The sequence below is a fragment of the Pteropus vampyrus genome, unplaced genomic scaffold (genome assembly GCF_000151845.1).
Source record: "Pteropus vampyrus isolate Shadow unplaced genomic scaffold, Pvam_2.0 Scaffold226, whole genome shotgun sequence".
In the NCBI taxonomy this organism is placed as follows: domain Eukaryota; kingdom Metazoa; phylum Chordata; class Mammalia; order Chiroptera; family Pteropodidae; genus Pteropus; species Pteropus vampyrus.
Window position 1 is genome coordinate 1,384,238 of NW_011889007.1, and position 25,214 is coordinate 1,409,451.

General features: G+C 52.6%; 2 protein-coding genes across 8 annotated transcripts in view; one reads left to right on the forward strand and one right to left on the reverse strand.

The window, feature by feature from the left end:
• Window positions 1-5,542, reverse strand: part of SH2D3A (SH2 domain containing 3A) — a 10,273-nt gene extending 4,731 nt beyond the window's left edge. For 5 of the 7 annotated variants that reach the window (XM_011373605.2, XM_011373604.2, XM_011373606.2 and 2 more), the window contains exons 1-4: window positions 5,403-5,542; window positions 2,438-2,573; window positions 656-1,005; window positions 218-294 (exon numbers count right to left, since the gene is read on the reverse strand). In XM_011373605.2, the coding sequence (XP_011371907.1) occupies window positions 218-294; window positions 656-1,005; window positions 2,438-2,506 (496 nt within the window). In that variant the 5' untranslated portion in view covers window positions 2,507-2,573; window positions 5,403-5,542. The remainder of the gene's footprint in view (window positions 1-217; window positions 295-655; window positions 1,006-2,437; window positions 2,574-5,402) is intronic. The other 2 variants (XM_023538560.1, XM_023538558.1) reach the window with 2 other exon arrangements.
• Window positions 5,543-8,064: 2,522 nt separating this feature from the next.
• Window positions 8,065-25,214, forward strand: part of VAV1 (vav guanine nucleotide exchange factor 1) — a 58,689-nt gene continuing 41,539 nt past the window's right edge. Inside the window, exon 1 of the mRNA XM_011373635.2 lies at window positions 8,065-8,351. Coding sequence (XP_011371937.1) covers window positions 8,148-8,351 — 204 coding nt within the window. The 5' untranslated portion in view covers window positions 8,065-8,147. The remainder of the gene's footprint in view (window positions 8,352-25,214) is intronic.

Genomic DNA, 25,214 nt, shown 5'->3' on the forward strand with positions numbered 1-25,214 from the left:
GTTATTAGACAGGTCAGCCACGATACGAACATGTAGGGCTTCTGGGAATAATTGTAAAGCCTCATTTTAAGCACCTACACAGTTCCTATGTGCTTTTTAACCACCGTGACAGCTTCGTCATGCCTGTTTTCCAAGAGGTTAAGTCGCCTGCCCAAGGTCACTCAGGGAGTGAGGGGCAGAGCAATCTCAGCCATGGGCTGTCCTGGCAGACCCTCACCTGGTCCAGAGTGGCCTTCTCTTGACTGCCCCACAAGCTCCAAACCTGCAGGCTGACTGTCACTCCACTTCCTACCCCTGGGGGATAGAGATGGGGGGAGATGTGTAGTCCCAGCCTGAGCAAGGCAGCCCCCACCAATGCCCCCAGACCCCTACCTCCAGTCACTGGGGGTCCCTGGATCTCAGCCAGGGTGCTCTACCCCCCAAAGGACAGTTGACAAGTTCAGGAGACATTTTTTGTTTGTTACAACTTAGGGTTGGGGTGGGGAGGAGTCTACGGACATCTAGGAGATAGAGGCTGGAGATGCTGCTTAACATCCTACAATGCACGGGATGGCCCCACAACCGAGAACGACCTGGACCCAAGTGTCAATGTTGGCGAGGTGAGGAACCCCGGGGGTGTCGGTTGTTGCCGGGGTGGAATGGGGCCTGTGAGTACCTGAGCAGCTTTACACGAGCTGGGCTGTCTAGGAGGGTGTCCTCACTAAAGCTGCATCGGATGGGCTCTTGCCGTGTCACCGGCCTGGAGGCCACAGCCCCGGTGGCCTGGGTCAGCGGACGCTGGCCGCTCACATAGCTGTGAACCAGGGCATGCAGGCTTGGGAAACGCTCATCCTCTAGCTGAAAGAGGGCTGCGGGCCGGCCTGGCCGCGGACGCAGGGCCACACAGAGAACCTCGAAGTGTAAGGCCAAGCCCTGCCAGCGGCAGGAGATCACAGGGTGGCCTCCATGGGATTCAGATGCACGAACCAAGAAGTCCCCATCTTGCCGAAGAAGAGCCTCTGCCTTCTGGGGATGGAGGACAGGAGGCAAGGGGTTTAGGCATGAGCCCATACCAGTAGTTAACAGTGACTCGCCACGCTCACCCAAGAAAAGCCACGCCAGAGACCTGGGAGTTTTGCACTAAATCACTTCCCCTCTTCTCATGGGCACACCTCTGGACTACATTTCCCAGGATCTCTTGCAGTTAGAGCCATCACGTGATAAGATGTGGCCAATGGGATGAAGGCAGAAGTACAATGGGGACATTCCATACCTGGCCTATAAAATCCTCCTTCAAAATCCTACAGGATGTGTCCGCTATCTTTCAGCTGATGTCCCCAAAGCCCTGGGGGAAGGCAGCACCACAAAATAGAAAGGGCCTGGGTTCTGACTGATTTCTGGAGCTCTGCAGCCCTACTCCTCAACTGCTTCAGACTGTGGTGTGAACGAGTCCTTAAACGTGCATTTTGTTTAGGCAATGACATCTTGGGAATGTTTGTTACAGCTGCTAGCCGATGCCGACTGACGCAATTTCCAATCCGAGTAAATACACTGGGCTTGCTATGCAAATGTGGCTTCAAGATAAACCATTAGCCGGATCCTTTCAAACGGAGTGTGGCTCATAAACCCTCCTTTATAAAAAATTTCAAGCTGTCTTATGCCAGCCATGGTGGCCGGTGTTAAAACCGAGGCTGAGGGCTCTGACACCAGAGAGGCGAAGCAGAGCTGGTGATGGGGGCTGGGAGCTGAACAATACATGCAGTGGACACACGAACAATACGTGGAGTCTATAATAACACATGTACAGCCCTTACTTATGCCAGGTGTTGTTTCAGGTGTAAAATATATGAACTCATTTAACCCTTTACCCAGGTTAAGTGGTAAGTACTATTATCTCCATTTTATAGATGGGCAAACTGAGGCGCAGAGAGGCAAAATACCTTGACCTAGGTCACACAGAATATAAATTGTAGGGCTTGGATGTAAACCCAGGATGTCTGGCTCCAAGGTGTGGGATTTTGACCACTAAACGATACTGCCTATCACGATCTGATTGGATGCCCAGGGTCCCAGGACTCCTCAGGGTAATGCCTGAGTTGGAGATGGGGGTGGGGAGCCTTGAATTGAGAGGGATATAGGGCCCTGGTGACTGCAGGTGCCTGAGACCCACAGAGAGAGAGCCACGCAGAGCCAAGAAGTACTCTGAGGGGGCCAGGGCCCTCTTCAATCTTCGTTACCATCTCCAACACTATCCCAAAGAAAGTGATGCTTTAAATAGAGGGAGTGACATGCTATGCCAATCAAGTTTCTAGATAGTCCCCAGTCCCCCAGCCAGCCCTTCCGATAGACCTTAACCCCTTAACCCTAAATCCCTCATCTAGGACCCAGGAGTTCCCAGCAGGTCGAGGGTGGGAGGGGTTCCCATCAGATGGTGCTAAGGCCCTGCAGGAGAAGGTACCTGGCGGGACAAGGGGCCGTGGTACCAGGGTTGGCTGGCAAAGTCCTCTCCATCCTGTGGCACCTGCATGGGGCTCTTGGGGGCGGTGGTGCTGGGGTTGAGTTCTGCACTATCAACGGGCCTCAGTCTTCCATATCTGTAAAATGGGAATAATTATTCCGGCTTCCTGAGTGGCCGAGTCAACTGTTCCATGTTCCTCTTAGTTTTGGAGACAGTGGCCCACATCCTATCAAACCTTAAAATGCAGCTCTCTCTCTGTATGTGTACATATATTATATAAATATATATTATATTCTAAATTAAACAAGTTACTCATAATCAGATTATATCTATATGGCAAAAATATGGATATAGATATATGCCAGATTAGAGTGGACCCTTGAACAATGCAGGGGTTAGGGGCACTGACCCCAGGCAATTAAAAATCTGTATACGACTTTTGATTCCCCCAAAACTAACTACTAATATCCTATGGTTGACTGGAGGCCTCACCAATAACGAACAGTTAATTAGCACATACTTTGTATGTTATACGTATTATAGACTGTATTCTTAAGATAAAGTAAGCCCGAGGGAAAAAAACGTTATTAAGAAAGTCGTAAGGAAGAGGAAACACATCAACAGCACCATATGTATTTACTGAAAAAAGTCCGCGTGTAAGTGGACCTGCACAGTTTAAGCCCGTGTTGTTCAAGGGTCAACAGTGTGTGTACACACACACACACACACACACACACGCACACACACACACAATTGGGCTACGAGTAACTTTAATTTAGAATTGGCGGTGACTTCATGGAAACAGACACGCATTCACTCGTATCCTTGCAATGGGAGAAGATTAATGCACTGCTTTCGAAAGTAATAGCGTTTTATGCAGATGACATAATGTTCCATGTCGTAGAAATTTAATTAACTCATTCACTCAGACCAATATTTACGAGGCAACCACTGTGTTGCCAGATGCTGTTCGAGATGCTTGAGACCCAGCAGTAAACAAAAGAGATGGGAGACCCTGCCCTTGGGGAGCTGCCTTGGGGGGATACGGCAATTAAGAAAATAAATGAGTGGATGAGGAAGTAGTTAGGTCTGAGAGAGCTAAGCAGACAAATGTGACCTGGGATGCGGTATGAAGTGGTGCAGTTAAGATTTTCTACTGGGTGGCCCGGGAAGGTCCCAGTTGGTAATGGCCAGAAGGGTTTTGGAGGAGTGTGTGAGGTGGTTCTCGGGGTGAACGAACATTCCAGGCTGGAGGTGATTTCAATTTCTAATGTCCCATAGCTTCACGTGCAAGGATTCTTAGAAGGCAAGAAAATCTAACGCATACATGGCTTTCCAATGTAGCACCATATTTAACGATGTTGGAAGGTCAGATTTTTGTAGAAAAGTTAGCGAATGCAATTTTGGAACTGAAATATTTAGTTATTATTATGGTCAAATTTAGGTCTCCAACACTTTGGGACTCCCTTGATCAGGGCACAGGACCGTCTCAATTATCTGGTGGAAAGAATCTGCCCCGGATAGGTGGGAAGCGGGGGGTCTGTTCCTCACTGTCCCCACCCCTCAAGTTCTTCTGGGCCTGGCCAGGGGCTGAAGGAAAATAGGACCAGGATTCTTATACCCTGAGTCAGCTCCGCTGAGGGCCAGAAAGAGGCAGGAAGTTCCCAGATGGGCCCTAGGTGGCTTTAGGGGCGGGGAGCTGGGCCTGCTGGCTCCTGGCAGGCCCTTGCATACCTGAATGCCAGGTGTGTCTCCTGGATGTCTGTGTACTTCCTGTTTCTCACTTGGGCTAGGCCTGGCCTTGGTCTTATGAGTCCCCTAACCCCAGGTTCCTCTGTCTCATGCCCCCCTTAGTGGACATTGAGGTGGGTCAGTGACAAAACTCTGGTTAGTTGGGGGTAGAAGGAGCTCAGGGTGGGCACAGGTCAGCCCCAGGCTAAGTCTTCCTCCTGCCTTGTGTCTTTTGGAAAAATGTCTGGATATTTGGGCAGGGGAGAGAGGAAGGGTTAGAGGCTGAGGTAGGGGTAAGTGTGGGGAAAGGGGGAGGGGGCGTTCATACTCCATAGACCATATACGTGTGTACACACTGCAGGCGGCAGCCACCCGCGCATAGACACATGGACGCAGGTGGACATGAGGACTCAAACTGGACACTGAGCAAACACCCGACTGGTTGAGCACTTACTGGACGCTGGTTTAGACCCTGGAGATACAGCGATGAAAGAGATTTGCCCTGTGCCATCTTGAGGAAAAGACGCACAACAAAACGAGAATAAATTCTAAGAGTAACCAATGAGGGTGGTAAAGCAGGGGGATGGGATAAAGATGGCTGGAGAGGGCAGGCGAGTTTAAACAGCACAGTCAGGAAGGGCTGTCCCAGAGAGTGACACTGGCGCTGCGACCTCCGTGAAGGGAAGGAGGCAGTTATGCCAAGATTTGGAGAAACAGTGGTCTCCAGTGGGGTTTACAAGTGCAAAGGCCTGGAGGTGAGATGGAGCTTGCTTTTTACATCTGACATCATCGGGGAGGCCAGGGTGGCTGGAATGCAGTGAGCAAAGAGCTAAGTGTAGATCGGTGAAGTCAGCAGAGGTGACACCTTGCAGGAACTGGCGGACCTTAAATTTTCATCTCAGTGGAATGGAATGAGAGCTATGGAAGGCTTTTAAGAGAGGGAGGGGCACGATCTGGTTTGTGGTTTAAAAAGATCGGTCAGGCAAAAATGGAAGCAGGAAGGCTGTCCGTGTTGCCCAGGAAACACGCTTAGAGGGGTACGCCCAGGTAGCCCAGGTACGCCCAGGTACACGGATCCGGGTGACGTGCAGCTTGGCGGCCCATTGTACGTCCGCGGACGCGCGTGGACAGACATTCAGATCCTCCCCGCGAGCCGGTGGCCCTACCTGGAGAGGAGAGGACCCCCACCCCAATAATACCCTGGCTCTGGATCCTCTCGGGGGCCCTCACTCACCTGGGCGGGAACCTGCGGAGCTCCTAAGGGGCTGGGGCCAGACGGAAGCCTGAGGCTCTGCGGCTCCGCGCCCCGCCCTGCGGGCCCCAGTCGGGTCTCGCCTTCCCCGGCGGCGCCGGCTAAGAACCGAGTCCGCACCTGGCCCCGCCCTCTAGGTCCCGCCTCCTTCGGACCCCGCCCCCAACGGCGGCCTCCCCGGCTTTCGCCTCGCCCCCTCGCTTGCGCTCCGCCCCCTCAGAACTTTCTTTGCACTAACCACGCCTCCTTTGGATAAAACCTCCTGCTTCATAGAACACGCCCCTTTGGGAAACTCCGTCTGTCACTTAAAACGGGCCGGTCCCCTTAGAATGTCGCCCCGCCCTCCTCCGATTCGCCCACTCAGCTCCCAGTCCCTCTCTCAGTCTCGCTCCTTAGAATTCGGCCCTTGCATCCCCCTCAGGCTGGCCCTAAGCATCCCTGGTCCCTTGGGGCGCGGGAGCGGGGTGTCCCTCTCCTCCCCTCCTCCAGGGTTCCGGGCAGGGGCGGGGCGGCCCCTATGGGCTTTCTTGCTCGGCAGGGGTGGTGGCAGCCATGACGTGGAGGGGTGCGCTTCCTCCCGACCGTCCCCGTGGGTTTCCGGGTACGGAACCACAGCTGGGTGTCGGGTTTTTGTGGAGAGAGATGCAGGAAAACACGACAGCCTCCCCCAGTGACAGCACCGTAGAGCTGAGCTAGACTCTGGGGAGGCTTGAGGGGGACATTCGGGTAGTTTCCTAGGTGGAAGGAGGTGGGGGGATCTGGAACAAGAGACAGAAGGCCCTGGCCACGTTTATGAAGGGGAAAAGGAGGGAAGGAAAAGCAAAGAAGGGAAAGAAAGAAAGAGAAGACAATAGTTGCAACTAACATTCGTTGAGCGCTGACTGCCAGGGCTGTGTTGCTTGCTTGACCTACCTCGACGCGTCTGATTTTTGCATAGACCACCCATTACCCTCATTTTTCAGATGTAGAAACTGAGGTACGGGACAGCTAAGCCATTTGCCCGGCTCGATCCAGTTTGTGAGAGGGAGAGTGGGGATTCAAACCCGGAGCCCTAGAAAGGCATCCTGTCTTCCTCGACTTTGTCTTTGAAGTCGCACCATCTCTGATCCCTGGCGTAATTCTAAACCGTCACGCCTTTTACAGATGAGGAAATCGACGCACAGAGGGCCAAGGATGCTTGGGGCTGAAAAGTGTTGGTGCCTGTAGGATCGCAAAGCTGGGAATTTCAAGGATGCCCCCCGCCCCCGCCCGGCAATGTGAAAGAGTCTCCAGGCTCGGGAGGGGCCAAGGGGAGCGTCTTTGCCTCGACCCCCTCCCTCCTAGTTTTGGTTCAGTCAGAGGTGGAGGGTATATCCAGAGAAGGGGCCTAGCGCCTCCTAGCGGTTACAAGAATTGAAGACGTGCAGAGGGTGCCGAGAGAGATGCAGCGGGCAGGGTAGGCTGCTCAGAGTCTAGCGGGGTGGAGGTAGGGCGAGAGACGCATAGGCAAGGTGATTTCAGATGATGATAAGGGCCATGGAGACAGTAAATGTTTGCCGAGCAAATGAATTAACGAATGACACTAACGAAGTCTGTAAGGAGAGAGATGGTGGTGGCCATGGGGATAAATGGATGGATTTGGGATAAGTATCGGAGTCAGAGCCAGTAGAGCTTTCAACCGTTTGTTTGTTTGTTTGTTTATTCATTTATTCATTTATTCATTCATGCATTCATTCAACAAATATTTGTTTAGCATGTCACATAGACAGGTGCTGGGGGGTTCCAGCATGGGAGAGGTTCCGGCATGGAGGGGTTCCGGCAGTACACAAGAGACGCACATTTCTAAATAGACAAAGAAATAAGTACAATAAAACATCAGGTTTGACGAGGAAGCGGGATAGGGTGTGATAGGGTAGGGGAAAGGCTGCGATTTGAAATGGAGAGGTTTGGGAAGACTTCACGAGACCGCGACGTTGAGCAAAAAGACCTGTAGGTGGTGAGAGAGCTGGCCACGAAGTTGCCTAAGGCAGAGCACGTGCCAAAGCCCGGAGTAGGACTGGCCTGGCGCCTAGGAGGCACAGCGGGAGGCCGGGGTGGCTGGAGCCAGTGGGTGAAGGCGAAGGGGGAGTGAAGGAGGTGAGGACAGGGACGATTAGGGAGGGCAGGTCATATAGGGCCGTGTGGGCTGCAGGGAGGACTTTTACCCTAATGAGGAAGATATGTGACAAGAGGAGGGACATCCTGACTGGACTCAGGTGCTCCCATGCGCCCTCTGGCGGCTGTGGGAAGGATAAGCTTCAGGAGGAGAGGGCGGGAGCGCGGGGACCAGGGCGGAGGAGACCGCACTGGTCCAGGCTAGCGATGATGGGGCTGGACCAGGGTGGAGGCAAAGGGAGGAGTGAGCAGAGGGCGGATTTCGAGTCCTTTCAGTTGTTACTGCTCAAGAGCTGGATATGGAGGAAGCCAGCCGGCCTCAGTTTAGTGAGCCTGACTCCACTAGCAGCCCTTCCCCCTACCAGGTGCCCAGGTGTTGTGTTGGTGGGAGAGGTCCCGCGTGGAAGGGGCGGGGCGGGGCCGGGCCGCAGGTGCTCCCCCGCCCCCACCCCCACGGCTCCTCCTCTTCCACCCCATCTCCGGGCGACAGTTACAGGCAAAGAAGAGGAAGTGGTAGCTAGTAGCACAAGCAGGCGGGCAGGCGGGTGGTGGAGGACGGAGGGTGCGCGGGCCGGCCCGGGAAAGGCAGCAGCCATGGAGCTGTGGCGCCAGTGTACCCACTGGTTGATCCAGTGCCGGGTGCTGCCGCCCAGCCACCGCGTGACCTGGGACGGGGCCCAGGTGTGCGAGCTGGCGCAGGCCCTTCGGGATGGGGTCCTTCTCTGCCAGCTGCTTAACAACCTGCTGCCCCACGCCATCAACTTACGCGAGGTCAACCTGCGCCCCCAGATGTCCCAGGTGAGCCCGCTTTGGGCTGGCGGGCGGAGGGTCGGAAGTGGGGGTCTTCCCAGGCTGGGTGAGTGCACTCTACCTCTGGGCCGGCATGGGAACAGGGGGGATGTATGGGTGGTAACACTGAGATTCTGGGTGACCTACCTTACCTTAGGAGGAATGCATTCATGGGCTTGGAATGAGCCCAGATCTAGGCTGAGGACTAGCAGGCTGGTGGGTAACCGCTCCCAAGCCCCAGGCCGACTCCAATGGGATTCGGGCACCCAGATGCCACGGTCTGGGAGTCTTGAGGGGTCGCCTAGGAACCCCCTCCCTGGGTAGCCAACAGGGCACCCGAGGTTTTCTTTGAACCCCTCTACCCCAGATTCTGGCTATGGGGGAGGGGGCCCCTCCTCCTCCTTCCCCACATGTGTCTCCTCCTCCAGTCGGGGCCCCTTCCTTCCCCTCACATCTCCTTCCCCTTGGCTTCCTGCCTGGGCCCCGGGCAGCGCAGCGTGGGTGGGGGGCTGTGTCCTGGGGCTCTGCTCGTCCTAGCTCCCTCCATCCCCACTGGGGACATTGAGGCAGGACCTGATCCTGAGCCCCTGAGATCGTCCTGGGTTTGGGAGCCTAGAAATAGCTGCTCTTTCTTGGGGGAGATTTCTCTGTTAGGGCAAAGGGTCCAGGAGGAGGTGGATTTGACTGTAACCGCCCCCGGCTCAGGAAATGCATTCGAGTCCCTATTTGAATGCGGTCGGGGTGGGGGCGGTAACGGGATTGGATGCTCTCTCTGTAGCACCTTTTCTGGTTCCCTATGGCTGCCTAGGTGCTGGATTCAAGTGGTATACGCTGCTGCGTGGTGGCTGGGGCTGCCCGGCCTGCCACAGGGGTCTGAGGGGACACATGATTGGGCCCTTAGGCCCTATGCAGGATGAAAGCCTTAGAGGAGCTGAGAGCTGGTGGTGGGGCCTCTCCTGGGACGGCGCGCGGAGCAGCTGGGGCCCCATCACCTCCTCTCTGGTCTGAGGTGCCATGTGCAGTGGCGGAGGGGAAGTGACTGCTCAGGGGGTGGGGCCCACGGGGGTCCCTGGGGGTGTTTCCTGGGGACAAGGCCATGGGCGGAGAGGGGCGGCCCACTCTTCCTAGCCCAAGCAGGGCTTCTTGACAAAGTGAGGGAGCCCCAGAGGCCCCTTCCCCCCACGGCCAGCCCTTCTGACCACAGGCCATCCCAAATTTGCCTGCATCCGCTTGTCTCCTTCTGGCTTCCAGCACACGAAGGTGGGAGCTGTCAGGGCCCAGGTCTGTGGGGAGGCGAGGCCCCCAGTGCGGCTTCAATATCAGCTAATGGGAAGGTGGAGGGACTTAAGGATGACCTTCCAGACCTGCATGCATCTTGCCGAAAGCTGGTTCTCTGACGAAAGGAAAGGGGGTGTGGCATAGTCTCCAGGACGGCAGCTGTAGGGACTCCAGGGACCATTCTTATTCTCTGTTCTGGAAAATGTAGAGAACCCCGGCCCAGGCCTGGCCCTCGAGGTGCTCGCAGATTGGGGGAGACAAAACCAGACACCTCCAGCCCCTTGTTGTCAGGACTGGGGTAGAGGGACAAACCTCTGGGCTGGGAGTCCTGGAGCGAATGCAAGACATTGTCTGGGAGAGTCAGGCTTTCTGCGAGAGGGGACATTTGTGCTGTGCTCTGAAGGGTGAGAAGGAACGTTCTTATTTCTCTGGCTTCCTCCACCCAGCTGTGTCAGGCCTGGGCAGGAGTGTTCCCCGTCCCCTCTCGGAGGCTCTGTGCCTTCCTGCTGCTGCCCACTTCGTCCCCATTTGAAGCGCAATCCCATGCCCCCTTTCGCAGTGCGGGGAGCTAAATGGTAGTCAACCTGAAGCCAGAGGGAGGATGCTGTCAACAAATGTGAGCAGAGCCCTGGACTGCCCACGGGCGCGGAGGGAGCGAGAGAGCAAAGGGAGGGTGCTCCCGAGGGTGGGGGGTGGGGCGGAGGGGTCCGCGGCATAAACCAAGCTGCGGAGGCTGGAGTTAGGACGCAATTGGGATGCTTCCCAGTCTCTCACGTTTCCTTTTCATAGTTCTCCTGCTTTTGCTCCATTGTTTCTAGGAAGGAGGCTGGGAAGAGCATATTTAAACGTTCGTTCGTTCGTTCGTTCGTTCATTGGTTCACTCATCCATCAACAGTTATGACGGGTGCCGGACCTCTGCCTGGTTCCCAGGCGGTGGGAAAGGACACGCGGAGCCCCGTGCTGCGGAGCCTGCATTCTAGTGGGGACACGACAGGCAGCAAGCAAGTGAGGAGGCGTGCAGCACCAGGAGCCGAGGGCGCTCCGGAGAACACAGCGCAGGGCGGGGGGCTCTGGAGTGTGGGGGTCACACTTTTCAGGCCTTGCCTATAAGGTGACATCTGAGCGGAGTCCTGGGGAAAGCGCAGCGATGAGCCGAACGGATCTGGGGAAACCTTGCTCATGGCAGGGGTGCCGCCAATCAATGTGAAGGCCTTGGGGTGCCCACGTGGGCTGCGCCGTACTGCAGGGCAGTGAGTGGCCTGGCTGGTGGACATGATTCATGGGTGAGGTCAGATCGGAGGCGGTCTTCAAGCTGGATGGTCCCTCAGATCTGAGGCTCAGAGAGAGAGGACGATACTGTGATAGGTGGCCACGGTGACAATCAGACATCTCAACTCTCTTTCATTGCTCTGTGGGGTTCCAAATTCTGGGCTGCAGAGATGACACTTTAAGGCCAAGGGAGAGGAAGAGACGAATGTGACAGTCATTGTGGGAAAGATCCACCAGGACGCGGCAGCTGATTAGACTTGGGGTGGGGGTGGGCACTGGGGCCAAGATGCTGTCAAGGTCCCCAGCTCAGTGGATGCTGGTGCCCCTGGCACCGTCAGAGAAGGGAGTGGGGAAGAGTTAGAACGGCAGAGTGGGCTGGGGGGGTGCTGGTTTGGAGGAGCCAGCACTTCCTGGGTTTACCTCCCTGAGCTTCAGTTTTCCCATCTGTGGAACAGTAGAGAAAAAATAGCACCTTTTTTTTGGGGTGGACTCTTGTGATATTTCAGTATTGCTTAGCCCAGTGTCTGATACCTGATAAACCTTCACTGAAAAGTATATTTAGGAAGGATGTGGAGTAGCGGGAGGGTGGGCAGCATAACATGGCAGGTAGGAGTCGGGTTAGGGGAGTCGTTTCCAACTGGGGGAATTTGCTCCCCCGGGAGACATTTGGCAATGGCTGGAGACATTTCTGGTTGTCATATGTGGGAGATGCTGCTGGCATCTAGTGGATAGAGACCCAGGATGCTGCTCAGTATCCTACAAATACCACACATAACAGAATTATCCTGCCCCAAATGTCAACAGTGCTGACGTCAAGAAACCCAGTCAAGTGACAGCCCAATAGAGTCTTTTAATTGGTTAAATAACACACTCATATCATTCAAGTATTAAAATACATTAAAAGGCATATAGAGAAAAATGTTAACCTCCAGTCTTGTCCCTCAGATACCCAGTTCCTACATTCCCCCATAAGTAACTACTTTTTTTTAAGTCGACTGTACATTCTTCCAGAATTTCTTTATGCAAACATGAGCAAATAGGAATTCAGGTTCTTACTTACATGAAAGATGGCACATAATGCCTTTTGCTTTTTACCCTCTTTCATTGCTTTAATAATCATCCTGGAAACTTTCCCAGATCAGTACATAGAGATTGTCCTCATACCTTTCTGAAAATGGCTACGTGATGTTCCAGGTAGTTCATTTATTTAACAAACCACTTACATGGCACTGACTGTGTTCCAGGCATGAGTCTAAACTAGAAGACAGCAAACTGCAGTTGGAGGGCCAAAGCTGGACCACAGAGAGTTTTTACAAATAAAGTTTTATTGACACATGGCCACGCCCATTCATTTCTGTACTGTGGAGGGCCGATTTCCAGCTACAACTAGAGCTGGGTAGTTGCGACAGAGGCTGTCTAGCCTGAGGAGCTGAAGGTATTTGTTCTCCAGACATATGTGGAAAAAGCTCCCCGACCCCTGGTCAAACGCTTTCTGTACAATGATTCGTTTAATCTCCACGACAATCTATGAGGTGGATAGTATCATTATCCTCATCTTTCATAAGGAGAGGCTGAGCACAGAGCCATTATGTAACTTACTCCGGGCCCGCCTGAAAGTGGCAGAGCTGAGATTTGAACCCAGGAAGCCTGGTCCCGGGATCCTTACTCTTAACAATTACTCTAAACTGTCTCTACTTTGTTGCTCAACTGGGGAATCGCATCTGTGGACATCTGGATCGTGCCATGCTTTTGTTCTGACAAGCTTACTGCAATCAATACATTTGACCATAAATCATTTTTTGGCTTCTGTTCTTTGTGAACTTGGGTATGTTACTTAACTTCTCTGTGCTTCAGTCTGTAAAAGGGAGATAATGCATCTCCATCTTAAAGCATTTTTGTGAGGGATAAATGAGTTACTATAAAGAACCTAGAAAAGTACCTGGCTACATGCGAATGTTACTATTACTGCCATACATGTGAGCGGGTACGTCCGCGGGATAAATTCTCAGAAGTGTTTGCTGATTCAGATCAGATGAGTCTGTGTTTTTCATACGAGCAAATTGTCGTCTGTATGGGATGGTCCCCATATGGTCGTTCCAGTTACCCCACCACTAGGAGAGAAACTGCTTGTTTTCTGCAGCCTTTCCAAAAGACTGTTCTGTTGTCAAGCTCTTGGAGTTTTGCCAACTTGATGGGACATACACGGAGGCTCATAATGGCTCGATTTGCATTTCTCTTTTTCTGAGTGAGATTGATTCTCTTTTCCTATGTTTAAGAGGTATTTTTATTTTCTCTTGGTGAAATAGTATTTGTTCATATCATTTACCCATTGTTTTTTTTTTTTTTCCTTCTAGGACTGTTGGCCTTTTTTTCTTGTTGATTTTTCTGGAGCTCTTTATATATTAGGCCGGTTTGAATTTCAATTCGGGTCGTTACTAGCTTTGTGATCTTGGAGAAAAAAAAATTACTTAACCTATCTGAGCCCTGACTGTCTTGTCTATAAAATAGAGATGTGGATAGCACCTTTATTTGAGGGTTGTGTGAGGATTAAATGTGATAAGGTAAGTTAAATTTCTATCATGGTGGTCATGTGATTGACAGATGTATAAAAAGTGCTAAATTAATGGAAGTCGCTCTCTTTGTTAATTTGATTCCAGTGGGTCCAAGTTGGCTGAAGGATGTGGTATAAGTCAGGATATGTGATATTAGCTCCTGTGACAAATTGCATTGCTTCACTGACAATAAGTATTTACTTCTTGCTCACATCACAGTCCAGTTCGGGTCGACTGGGAGTTGGAGAGGGTGGCCTTTCTTTCCAAGGTTCTTTAAGGTCCCAGGCTGCTTCCATCTCGTGGCCTCACCCTCCCTCAAGCCCTTGGGAGTCTTTTCTATTCATCCTGAGGACGAGGAAGAAGCGTTAGAAGGGAGGCCAGGGAGGCTTTCCTGGGCCAGTACGGGAAGGGGCGCCATCACCTCCATTCTTGTTCCACTGGCTACATCTCAGTCACACGGTCCCATCCCACTTCAGGAGAGACTGGGACTCTAGTTTAGCTGGGAGCCAGGGAGGACAAGGAAATGGTTCGGGTAGATATAGAGAAGTTAATGCCGTAGAACGCCAAGATGACGCCTGGCTAGCTTCAGAGATGCAGGTCTGGAAGGCGCTAGCTTGGAGGAAACCTTGGTGGGATGAGAAAGGAGGACGACCTGAACCAAAGCCGGGGGGAAGGGATTCGGTTAGGGGTGGAGGGCCTGGGTGCAAGCGAATCTCAGCAAAGTGGGTTGGGCCGTGTTGGTTGGAAGACTTCATCCCAACGTGTCTGCTAGGGACACGAGAAGCCTGGGAGGTTCAGACGCTGTGCCTTCTTTTCTATTCCATTCTGTTCACTGGCCTAGGTCCAGTTCTGGGAACTGTCACCCTCAGGGTTTCACAGAGGACGCTGGAGTACCCTGGCCCCACCCTGCTCCCATCCCTCACAGGGCTCCCCGTTGCCCTTGGTGCAAGATACAAAGTGCCCGCTACGGCCCAGAAAGTTCGGCCTCTGTCCTCCTCCCAGCCCTCCTCTCCTTCCTCTCTCCCCCTCACTCACTCTACTCCGGCCACGTGGGCCTCCTCACTGTTCCTGGAACCCACCGGCTTCGATCCAGCCACAGGGCCTTTGCACATGCTGTTCTTTCTCTGCAGATCCCTCTTCCTCCAGATACTCACTGTGAGTGTTCCGTAACTGCTTCAGCTTCCTCATCAGAGAGGTCTTCCCTGGTTTCCTTCTGCAGGACTGCTCACTGTCATTCCCTGCCTTGTTTAATTTCCCCCCATAGCTCTCAGCGCCCTCTGACCTACCACAGATTTTACTTATTTGCTTATTATCTGCTTCCCCTGCTGGAATGTCGGGGCGAGGCTTTTTGTCTGTTTGGTTCTCAAACTGTATCCCGAGTGCCTAGCACATAGTAGGTGCTCAATCAATATTTATCAACTATTCATTCTTTTGTCATTCATTTAATACAGGGGTCAGCACAGTGCGGCTCGTGGGCTGTCTGCCTCTTTTTGTCAACAGAATTTAGCTGATACATGGTCATGGCCATGTATGACCATGCTGACATGCTGTCCATGGCTGGTTTCATTAGATGAATAGTCACCCTATGACTTGCGTACCCACAAAATCATGACTCTGGCCCTTTGTAGAGAGAGCTTGCTGCTCGAGCCATGACGTAAGCAGCATTCGTTGATGATTGCTTCGTGGTAGTGGGTTAGCAGTGGTGAGTGTGGACTGCCTAGTACCAACGCCACCTCTACAAGTTCCTACTTGTATGACTTTGGGCAAATCTCATCTAAAATGGGGAAAGTGATGATGATAATGGTGGTAATAATAATAATAGCGATAATACCGCCCCCGTCATAGACATTTCTTTGTAGTAGGCCATATGCCAGGTGGTGGAGAATTACATGATAATGAGATACAGACCCTCATGCAGCTCATGAAAATAGATGAGAAAATAGGCAGTTACAATACATTCAGTGATGGGCGGGTGGACCCCAGGGCATTGAGAGCGCAGAGGAGAGGGAACCTCCAGATATAATCTGAGCAGGCTTCCTGGAGGAGGCAACATGCCAACTGAGTGTGTGTGTGTGCGGGGGGGGTTGGGGCATATTTGAGGGGCCAAAAGGAGTTCTGTTTGTTTCCCTTGCTAATACTAATGGTGCTAGGAAGTGGACAGGCCCCGAGGGCATGCTGGATGAGCACAGCTGGTCTTCTAAAGATCTCCCCACAATGCGGAGAGGGACTGTCCCTCTTCGATGTCAGGGAGGCATTCTGTGACCTGAGCTTTAGGAGGAACTTGCGAGTCAGGTCCCTCGGAAACAGTGGGATAAACGAGGGATGTTCAGATGGGGAAGTTTAAGGTTTGAGGAAATTCTGAGCTTAGTCTATAGATGTTTTAACCAAGTGCCTTAGATCTTGTGACCATACCCAGCTGAGGCTCGCTTAGTCAAAAAAGTATTTATTAGCTCACGTAACTGAAAAGATTGGGAGAAAATGCCTTTAAGTCTGGCTGGATCCAGGGGCTCAGACGCTGTCTCAGGGAAACCGCCCCCCCCACCCCCCTTAACCTCTTCACTTTGCTCTTTTGGGTGTTTTCCTTCATTCTCAGTCATTCCTTCCCCTCATGGAGGCAGACGAGGATGACCAGCTGCTCCACATTTGTATTTCCACAATTCTATGTCCAGCGGAAAATGGGAGGGTCGATTTAAAGGCCTCTCAAGCCAAAATCTGTCTTTCGCTGGACATGATTTTCTTGGAGGGGCCACATGTCCACTCCTGTGTCTGGGAGAATGGGATGCTCTTGGTCAGGCCGAGGTCACTTGCCCACTCCTGGAGTTGGGGGCGGAGTCATCTCTACCCAAAGGAGCTGGACCAAGAGGGGCGAGGGGGACGTTATGCAGGGAAAACTGGGGGCTATTGGCACAGCGGGGAATAGATGCGGAGGGAGGCAACTCATGTCTACGTTGGCATCAAGTACTAAGTTTGGTCCAAAGTTTCTCAGTGTCAGCAAGGCTGAAATTTGGGGCCAGGTTGTTCTCTGTCCTGGGGTCTGCCCTGTGCATCGTTAAGGTGTTGAGTAGCATACCGGGCCTCCACCCACTTGATTCCATGGCTCTCTTCCTCCAAGAGTTGTGACAACAAAATGTCCCCAGACATTGCCAAATGACCCCTGGGGGACAGAACCACCTCTGGCTGAGAGAATCCCTGTTTTAGAGTGAGCTTCTAACTCAGAGAGCTCCAAATAACATAAACACATAAACGCTTGCTGGCTTGGATGGTGAAGAAGAGATGTAGAGTTTCTTTGAGTTAGAATATTCATTTAAGTTGTTATCAGCAGCAGGCTCTGTGCTGATTGCTGGGTTATGGGAAAGAACACAGCAGATTAACTCTCCACCCACCTGAGTTCATAGCCTCGTGGGGCACAAGGGAGTGTATTTGTTTCCTATGGTTGCTGTGACAAAGTACCACGAACTGGATGGCTTAAAACAGAAACGCATTGTCTCACATTGCCGGCGACCAGAGGCCTGAATCCAGGTGCTGGCATCACCCTGCTCCACCTGGAGGCTCTAGGGGAGAATCGGTTCTTTGCTTCTTCCAGCTCCTGGTGTCTCCAGGCATCCCCTAGCTCGTGGCTGTGCCGCTGCAGCCTCTGCCTCCATCTTCACATGGCTGTCTCCTCTGTCTGTCTGTGCATCTCCTACAAAAACACTTGTGATTGGATTTAGGGCCCACCTGGATGATCCAGAATGATTCATCTCATGATCCTTAGTGATTAATTACATCTTGCAAAGTTCTTTTATTTCAAATAGCATCACATTCACAGGGATTTGATGTGGGTATATCTTTTGGGTGGGGCGCACCATTCAACCCATGACAGACAGTAAACAGGCAAATCAATGAAACGTTATAATAAATGCTGCAGACGAAATCAGGGGTCAAGATGAGGAAAAACCACAAGGGGCACGCTCTCTGGAGGGTGGTCAAGGGGAGCTGAGAGCTGAAGGAGGAGGAGCTAGCTCTGGGAAGGAAAAGGCCCTGTGGGCAGCACCCTAATGACGACCTGCTGGTGGAAGGCGAGGGAGTGAAGGGAGCACGATGGGGAAGGAGGTTTGGGAGGAGGGTCCTTTGGTCGAGTGGCTGTGAGGCGCGTGCAGAGTTTAAATGTGGTGGGAAGTCTTGGGTGGGTTTAAGCAGATCGGTGGTTTAAGTGGTTCCTCCGGCTGCTCTGTGAGGATCAGACTTTGAGGGTGATGGAGGTGGCAGCAAGGAGTCCTGCGGGGAGGAGGTTGGTGAAGGTGTCCTGGCAAGAAGCGTTGGTGGCCTAGACTAGGAGTCGGGCACAGTGGATCCAGCTCACACTTTTGTCGTCGAGCTGACCAGACTTGCTGGCGGATTGGATGGGGGAGGGGGAGTGAACGAAAGGATGGAAGATGATGACTACATTTACAGCTGAGGGACCTGTATGAGTTGGGGTATCATTTGCTTAGAAGGGAAGGCTGGGAGGGAACAGGTTCTGGGGAGTTCTGACTGGGCCATGTGACACTGGAGATGTAAGGTAGCTCAGAATAGTGGGTAGCCAGCCCAGTGGTTCCTGAAATGAAGGGAGTAACTCTGTCTTCCCAGGGGACATTTGGCAATGTGTGGAGGCATTTTTGGTTGTTACTGCAGGAGGGAGAGGTGTGCTACTGGCATGCAGTGGGTAGAGACCAGGATACTGCTAAATATCCTGTAAGGCCCAGGTCAGCCCCCCAAATATCAATAGTACCGAGGCTGAGAAATCTTATCTGTGGGACGTAGAGTCCAGTCGCATGGGGGTTTGGGTTCCAGTCCTCACTGTGGGATCTTGGATGAGTTACTGAACCTCTCTGTAACTCAGTTTCCCCATCTTTCAAATGGGGCGTAAGGATAGCCCCTCAAAGTGCTGTTATAAGAATTTCATGAGTTAGTGGTTGTAAAGCCGTGACATACTGCAGGCAGTACCTATTAGTATTTAGGAAATAAATCCTTGGGAGCTGATGAGCTCATTTTGAGAGGGAGGAGAGAGAGAGAACAGGGGTCTGAGGGCTGAGCAGCCATTAGGGGTTAGGGAGAAAAGGAAGAAGCTGCAAGAAGTCGGAAGAGGAGCATTCAGTGACTTAGGAGGAAAAGCAGACGGTGTAGTGTCTAGAGGCTAAAGGAGGAAAATGAGTTCACGTTGAGATCTTGCTGCTCTGAACAGAGCAGTTTTAGTGACGTGGACGGGAAAACTCAGAAGGCAGAAATGAGTAACGGCGGCAGACCCTTGTTCTGTGTGTCGAGCCCTCATTACGTGCAAGTGTGTTCCACGTACTTATTACTTATTAACTCATTCGATTTTCATAGCAAACCCTCGGAGTAGGTACCGTTATGTCTCAGTTATTTATATCAGCCGTCCTCCCTTATCTGAGGGGGATGCGTTTCAAGACCCTCAGTGGATGCCTGAAACCATGGATAGTACTGAACTCTACTTATACTATATTTTTCCTATACATACAGACCTATGATAAAGTTTAACCTATAAATTAGGCACAGTAAGAAATTAAAAATAATAACTAAAAGAAATAGGACCATTATAACAACATACTGTAATCAAAGTTAAGTGAATGTGCTCTTTCTCTCAAAATATCTTATTGTGCTGTGTGTACAGTGTGGATACGCTGGACAAAGGGGTGGTCCATGGGCCGGGCAGGACGGAGCAGACAGCATGAGCGTTCATCCCACTGCTCAGAATGGCTCGTAATTTAAAACTTATGAATTGTTTACTTCTGAAATTCTCCATCTAATATCTTTGGACCACAGCTGACCGCGAGTAACCGAAACCACAGAAAGCAAAACTGCAGATAAGGGAAACGATTGTACTGCGAAGCAAACCGCCCCAAACAGAGTGGTGTAGGGCGACAGCTACTTTACAATTCTCGCAGATTCCGTCAGGAATTCAGACGGGGTGTGGGATGGTGGTCCATCAGCTCCCTAATGAGAGACCTTGATATCTGGGGGCCGGGGTCATCGGGCGGATTCCTCGCTCGCGGGGCGGGTGCCTGGGCTGGGACGAGTCAAGGCTGCGTTCGGCTGGGGCCGTTTACTGGAGTGCTGGGGCGTGACTTCTCCGTGTGGCTTGGGCTTCCTCACAATATGGCGTCTGGGTCTTGAGGAGGAATGTGGAGAGGAAGGGTTCCTCGAGAGACCAAGGCGGAAGCTGCAAGGTTTTTTATGACCTATTCGGAGATCGCGCGGTGTCACTTTGCGGCCATCTTGGTGACGAGCAAGTCACTAAGACCAGCCCAGATTCAAAGGGAGGGGAATCAGACCTCACTTCTTGGTGGGGATGTGACCAGTGTCACTGCAGAGGAGCGTGCTGGATGGGCGGTATATTTGTGGCCACCTTTGGAAACACAGCCTGTTATGTATTATTATTATCCTAGTTTCGCAGATGAGGAAACAGAAACATGGAAAGTTTAAGTAAGTTGCCTGAGTGAATAAGTAGCTGTGCTGGGATTTGAACTCGAGTGTCTGGGCCCCCCAAACCTGTGGCCATAAGCACTGTAGGAACATCGCCTCTTTGAGGGGGCACATGAGCCTTTCACATGGTTATGGAGATAGTCTCGGATTCGGATTTCTGGCTCTCCCAGTCAGGATTCAGCTAGGAAAGCAGAAATAAACTTAGGTCTCTCAAACAGGGAGAATTTAATTCAGAGAATTGGCTAGTGGGCGATGGGGGAGCTGAGGAGACGGATGAGGGTAGCACTGGACTGGAGGAAGAATAGAAGGAGGTGGTGTGACCATGGGCCAGGGCCATTCAGTGAGAGCTAGGACCTGGGGCAAGAACTGGTGTCCAGCCTCTGCCCTGAACACGGGAGGCAGGGCCCACCCTCGGGGCGGTTCCTCTGCCCCGAGCCCCTGGACCGCTCCCTCCTTCCAGCCTTTGCTCCACGGAAGCCTTAACTTTCGACAAGTCTTCTTGGACCTGCTTATTTAGAATCGCACTGCCTCCTGGCATTCCCACCCCCTTTCCTACTTATTTCTGTCCCTTACTAGTTACCACCTTCTCACAAGCTGTATTCATATCCTTGTCACGTGTGGTTTGCCTCCTTCTGCCGGAACGTCGGCCTCACAGGGGCAGGGAGGGCGCTCTCTTGCTCACAGCTGTCTCGACAGCCCGCTTGGAGCATAGTAGATGCTCAGTGACTGTTCGTTGGATCAGTGAAGGGGTGTTTGAACGATCAGAGCCCCCTTGCATGTTTTTCCCTCTGCCTGGCACACTCCCCATTCTGCTGATGGACATTTGGGTCATTTCCACCTTTTGGCTTTCACAGATGAAGCCGCCGCGAACATCCCAGTGCAGGTTTCGAGATGAGCGTTTGCTTTCGTTTCTCTTGGGGTAAATGCCTGGGGATGGGCTAGGTTGCACGGTAGTACATGATCAACTTTTTAAGAAACTGCCCAACGGTATGCACCATCGGATGTCCGCATAGCAGTGCCCGCTGGTTGCCTGGAACGCGTCTCCCCTCTGGCACCATCCCTTAGTCTTCGTCAGATGCGTCTCCCCTTGAACCACATCCCATGGCTCTCTGTGCTTTTTCCATACTCCCCCATCACTATGGTAACTGATCAATTATTTGTGTTAATATCTGCTCAATGTTTGTTTCCCCAGTAGACTGCATAGGCTTTTTGGGGACCGGGTTCTATGTTGGTCATCACCAGGTCCCAGGGCTTGGCACCCAGTAGGCACTGAGTATATGCTTGCTGAATGAATGTATGACCGTTCCTAGTGCTCTAGGTGGTGGAGTGGAGGTGTGGTTGGCATTTTCACTCCCAATGTGAAGATAAGGAAACTGAGGCCCCAGAAGCTACAGAGACCCATCCAAGGCCCCTCAGCTTGCAGTAGCTGGGCCGGGAGGCGAGCCATGTCCGTCTGGAGCCCCTCGACTGACTGACTGACTGACTGACTGACTGACTGACTGACGCTGAGATGTTGGGTGTGTGCTGGGTGGGAGGAGCGGGGGAGGAAGAGAGACAGGCTGGTGCAGGGCGGGTTTCGAAGGCCAGGAGTGGATGCTTTGTGCCTCTGCTTCTAGGCTTTGCAAAGGGCGCATAGCACGCCCACCCTCTCTGATCTGCAAGACGAAGTCTAGCAGCCCCAAAATTATGGGGCTGCAAGGGCTGAACACAGAGGGCCCCCCCTTCTCTGTCTCTCCAGCAAGCCCCAGTAACAGGCATTTCCTGTTTCCGGCTGGCTCCCTGAGGCGGGGGGTGGGGGCGGGGGAGCTGACTGCAGCAGTTGTGCCCAGCTCCGGGTCCCCTGGGCACCAGAGGGGGTCTCTGTCCCTGCCCAGTGGTTCCCTGAAGGAGGGCGGTGAACTAGCCACCCTCTAGCTCTGCAGGGGCGGTGCGCACGGGGGACCTGCAGGCAAAGGGGAAGTGCCAGGGTGCTGATTTACATGTGGGTCAGATGCCAGCAGACTCTGATGTTCTGGTGGGTGGAGGAGGGGAGCCGCTGGGGTTGTCCCCCCAGTGGGGAGGAAATGTCCTTACGTCCCTACTACCCCTTGTTTAAAAGGCCTCCTGTCCTTTGCCACCTTCTCCCACACCGCAGGCTACCAGGAAGTCCTTCTGGTGGTCTAATCCCAGTCACTCCTGCTGTCTGAGGTCGCCCCTTTCTTCAGCTGGCTCCTCTGCTCCTTTCTTCCTCTGAGGTGTCACATGACTGGGGGGAAGAAGCCTCAAGGCCCAGCTGGTCCCTCTGAGGTCTGGAAGGAACTTCTTCCCCCAGGCCAGATGGGGCCATCTGCACTGTTGCCCTTGGCGACCTGCAAGCCCTGTTGGAGTCAGCCCGATCCCGGCCAGGCTGCTGGGCTGCAGAGTGGTGCATGTGTTTCCTGTCACGCGCCGCACCCCCTGTCATGGGCCCGTGTGGCACCGGGGAGGCCGCCGGCTGTGGTTCAAGGAGGCAGAGTGTGCAGTGGTGGGGGGCATGGCTCTGAGCCCAGAGACTGGTGTCTGGCTCCCCGTTCCTGTGTCTGTGGCCTTGGGCAGCTGATGTCTCTTCTCTGAGTCATAGTTGTCCCATCTGCCAAGTGGCGATTCATTCATTCTCTGACTTTTATTGAGCACCTACTATGCACCAGCCATTGAACTAGGTGCCGAGGCCACAGTAGTGAACAAAACACAGGGCGAATTCTGCCCTTACGGCCTTGGTGGTCTAGTGTGTGGGGGAGGGCGGGCGGAGGATGGACAGGCAGGAGAATGTACGTGGTTGCAGACGGTGAGCTATGTGGAGCTCTGTGCTCCAGACACTAAGTTCTCTGAGTAAAAAAAGAAAGCCACAAAGGAGGATGAGTGTGTCTTGTGTGTGCCTGTGTGCGTGTGGTGCAGCATTAGCGTGGTTGGGACGGTCTCACTGAGAAGCCGCATTTCATCAAAGGTGTGACAGGGACAAGGAAGGGAGGTACCAGGTTAATTGGGGGGCCGACATTCTAAGCAGAAGGGTACAGCCAATGCGAAGGTCCTGGGGCTGGATCGTGCCTGACGTAGTCTAGGAACAGCGAGGAGACCCTCGTAGCGGGAGCGGAGCGAATGCCGTGGAGCCAGGGTGGTGGCGGGGACAGCTGCAGCACCTCACGGGCAGCGCGTGAATCGCGTCTGGATGGCATGAGAGTCTTGGGAGGGTTTGGACAATATCGCTCTGGCCGCTGTATTGAAAATAAGGTGTAGAGGTTCAGGGGCCAGAGCAAGAAGTCCAGTGAGGAGGCCACTGACATCGTTCCGGTGAGCGACAACGGCGGCTTGCTCAGCCCAGGGAGGTGGCAGTGGAGGTGAAGAGACAGGTCGGTGTTCTGGATGCATTTAAAAAGGGGAACCCATAGGATTTGCTGATGGATCCGAAGTGGAGTGATAGAGACAGAGGGATCAAGGAGACCCCAGTGTTTCGGGTCCAAACAACTGGAAGGACGTATCATTAGAGCCCATCTCCTAGATCTTGGTAGTGACTCTGCCGGGAGAATTAAACAAAACTCTGCGTGTGATGCTCTCCGTATAAGGTTTGGAGACGGCTAAGTTCTCAGTAAATGGTGTCGCCTCGACAGGGGCTGGCGGTGGTGATGGTGATGGTGATGGTGATGGTGATGGTGATAGTGATGATGACATCGATGGTGGCGTGATGAAGATGATGGTGGTAATGGGGATAACGGCAGCGATGGTGTGGTAATCATGATGACTGTGGAGATGCTGGTGATAACAGTGGCAAAGTTGATAAAAACGACCACTCCAGATACTGAGGGCTCACACCGCCCCAAGCCCTTTAACGTGCATTATTGTGTTGAAGCAACATGACGCAGTAGGCGCTCTGATGACCCCCATTTAGTAGGTGAGGAAATGAGTGTGGACAGGGGAGGCGATGGGCTCAAAGACACACAGCGGGTAGGAGGATCTTCCCGTGTCCTTTTGGGTCAGGAGCCCTCAGGGGGTTTGTTCCCCTTTCTGTTCTCTACCTTGCCATCCCAGGATCTCCCTCCTGACTCCAGGGGCTGAGGAGAGTAGGTTGGAGGGAAAACTCTGGAGGTTAGTGATGTTTGCACCAAAGGTGCTATGACCCTGGTCAGAAGGCAATTTGCTGACGAGAGAAACGTGTTTGGGTCTCCCACCTGCGGCGCCTTGCCTCCGGGAAGTTCCTCCCGACCCCACACTCCTCACCTGGTCTCTCATGGGAATCTCAACTTTGTAGAGAATTTGCGTGACTGTCATTCTCACAGTAAACATGATAAGCAGCCTGGAAGATGAGAAGATAGGGGCAGACAAAGAATTGTTCAGGACTCTAAGGGATGCTGTGGGCGCCCGCTCTGGAGTCACCCACAGAGGGTCCCCGAGGGCCCCCTGAGTCTCTCTGGCTAAGAATAATCCCTGTCTATGGGAAGAGTCCCAGCCTGTACAGGGTGGCCTGGAAGTGCTGGGAAGTTAATGTCTGAGAGACGGCCGCTGTTGGCCAGTGCTGGAGAGTTAACGGGGCACCATCTCTCAGAGGGACGGTTCTGGGCAATGTCCGCCTCATTTCCCAGAGGTCCCCAGGGGATGGAGCCCCAGTTTGCTTCAGCAGCTCCTAATGACACCTCTTTCTCCTCCCTGTACCACTTCCCTGCTGCCCCGAGTCCTTCTTGGACCACTTCCTGGATAAATTACTTGCCCCAAATCCTCTTAGGGGCTGCTTCCAGGAACCCAAACTAATATAGGGATGCAACCTTAGTGTGCTGTTCAATCTGTAGCATAAGAAACACCTCCAGACAACTATAGCATATTATACAAAGAACAAATGCGAGGCCAGTGTATGTAATTTTAATCAACGTGTGGCATCAGTTGGCACCTGAGATGATTTTTGGCCAACTTTGGATGTACCACAAAGAACGTCAGTTCACACAGTTGATGAAGACCATTCTCTCTTGGTTCTTTTTCAATCCTAGTCTTAGCTTAGTTCTATTGTCTTACATATTCTTCCTAATGTGAAATCTATCATCTGTGCATGAGGGTGTGTGAGGGATATAAGAGACATTTAAAGAGTAATAAAATGAACACTGTACTCATCACTCTGGCGAAGAATTAGAACTTACCACTTTTGGGGAATCCTTAGAATGGTGTTTCTCAAGCTTTTTTGACTCTAACCATAGTAAATGCATTTCCCCCCATGACTCCTCAGCCCACTGCCTCAAGAGCACAAGAACATATGTGACTGAGATGAAAGTTTAATGCATTCATTCCTGCCTTTTCTACATTCAAAACAGTG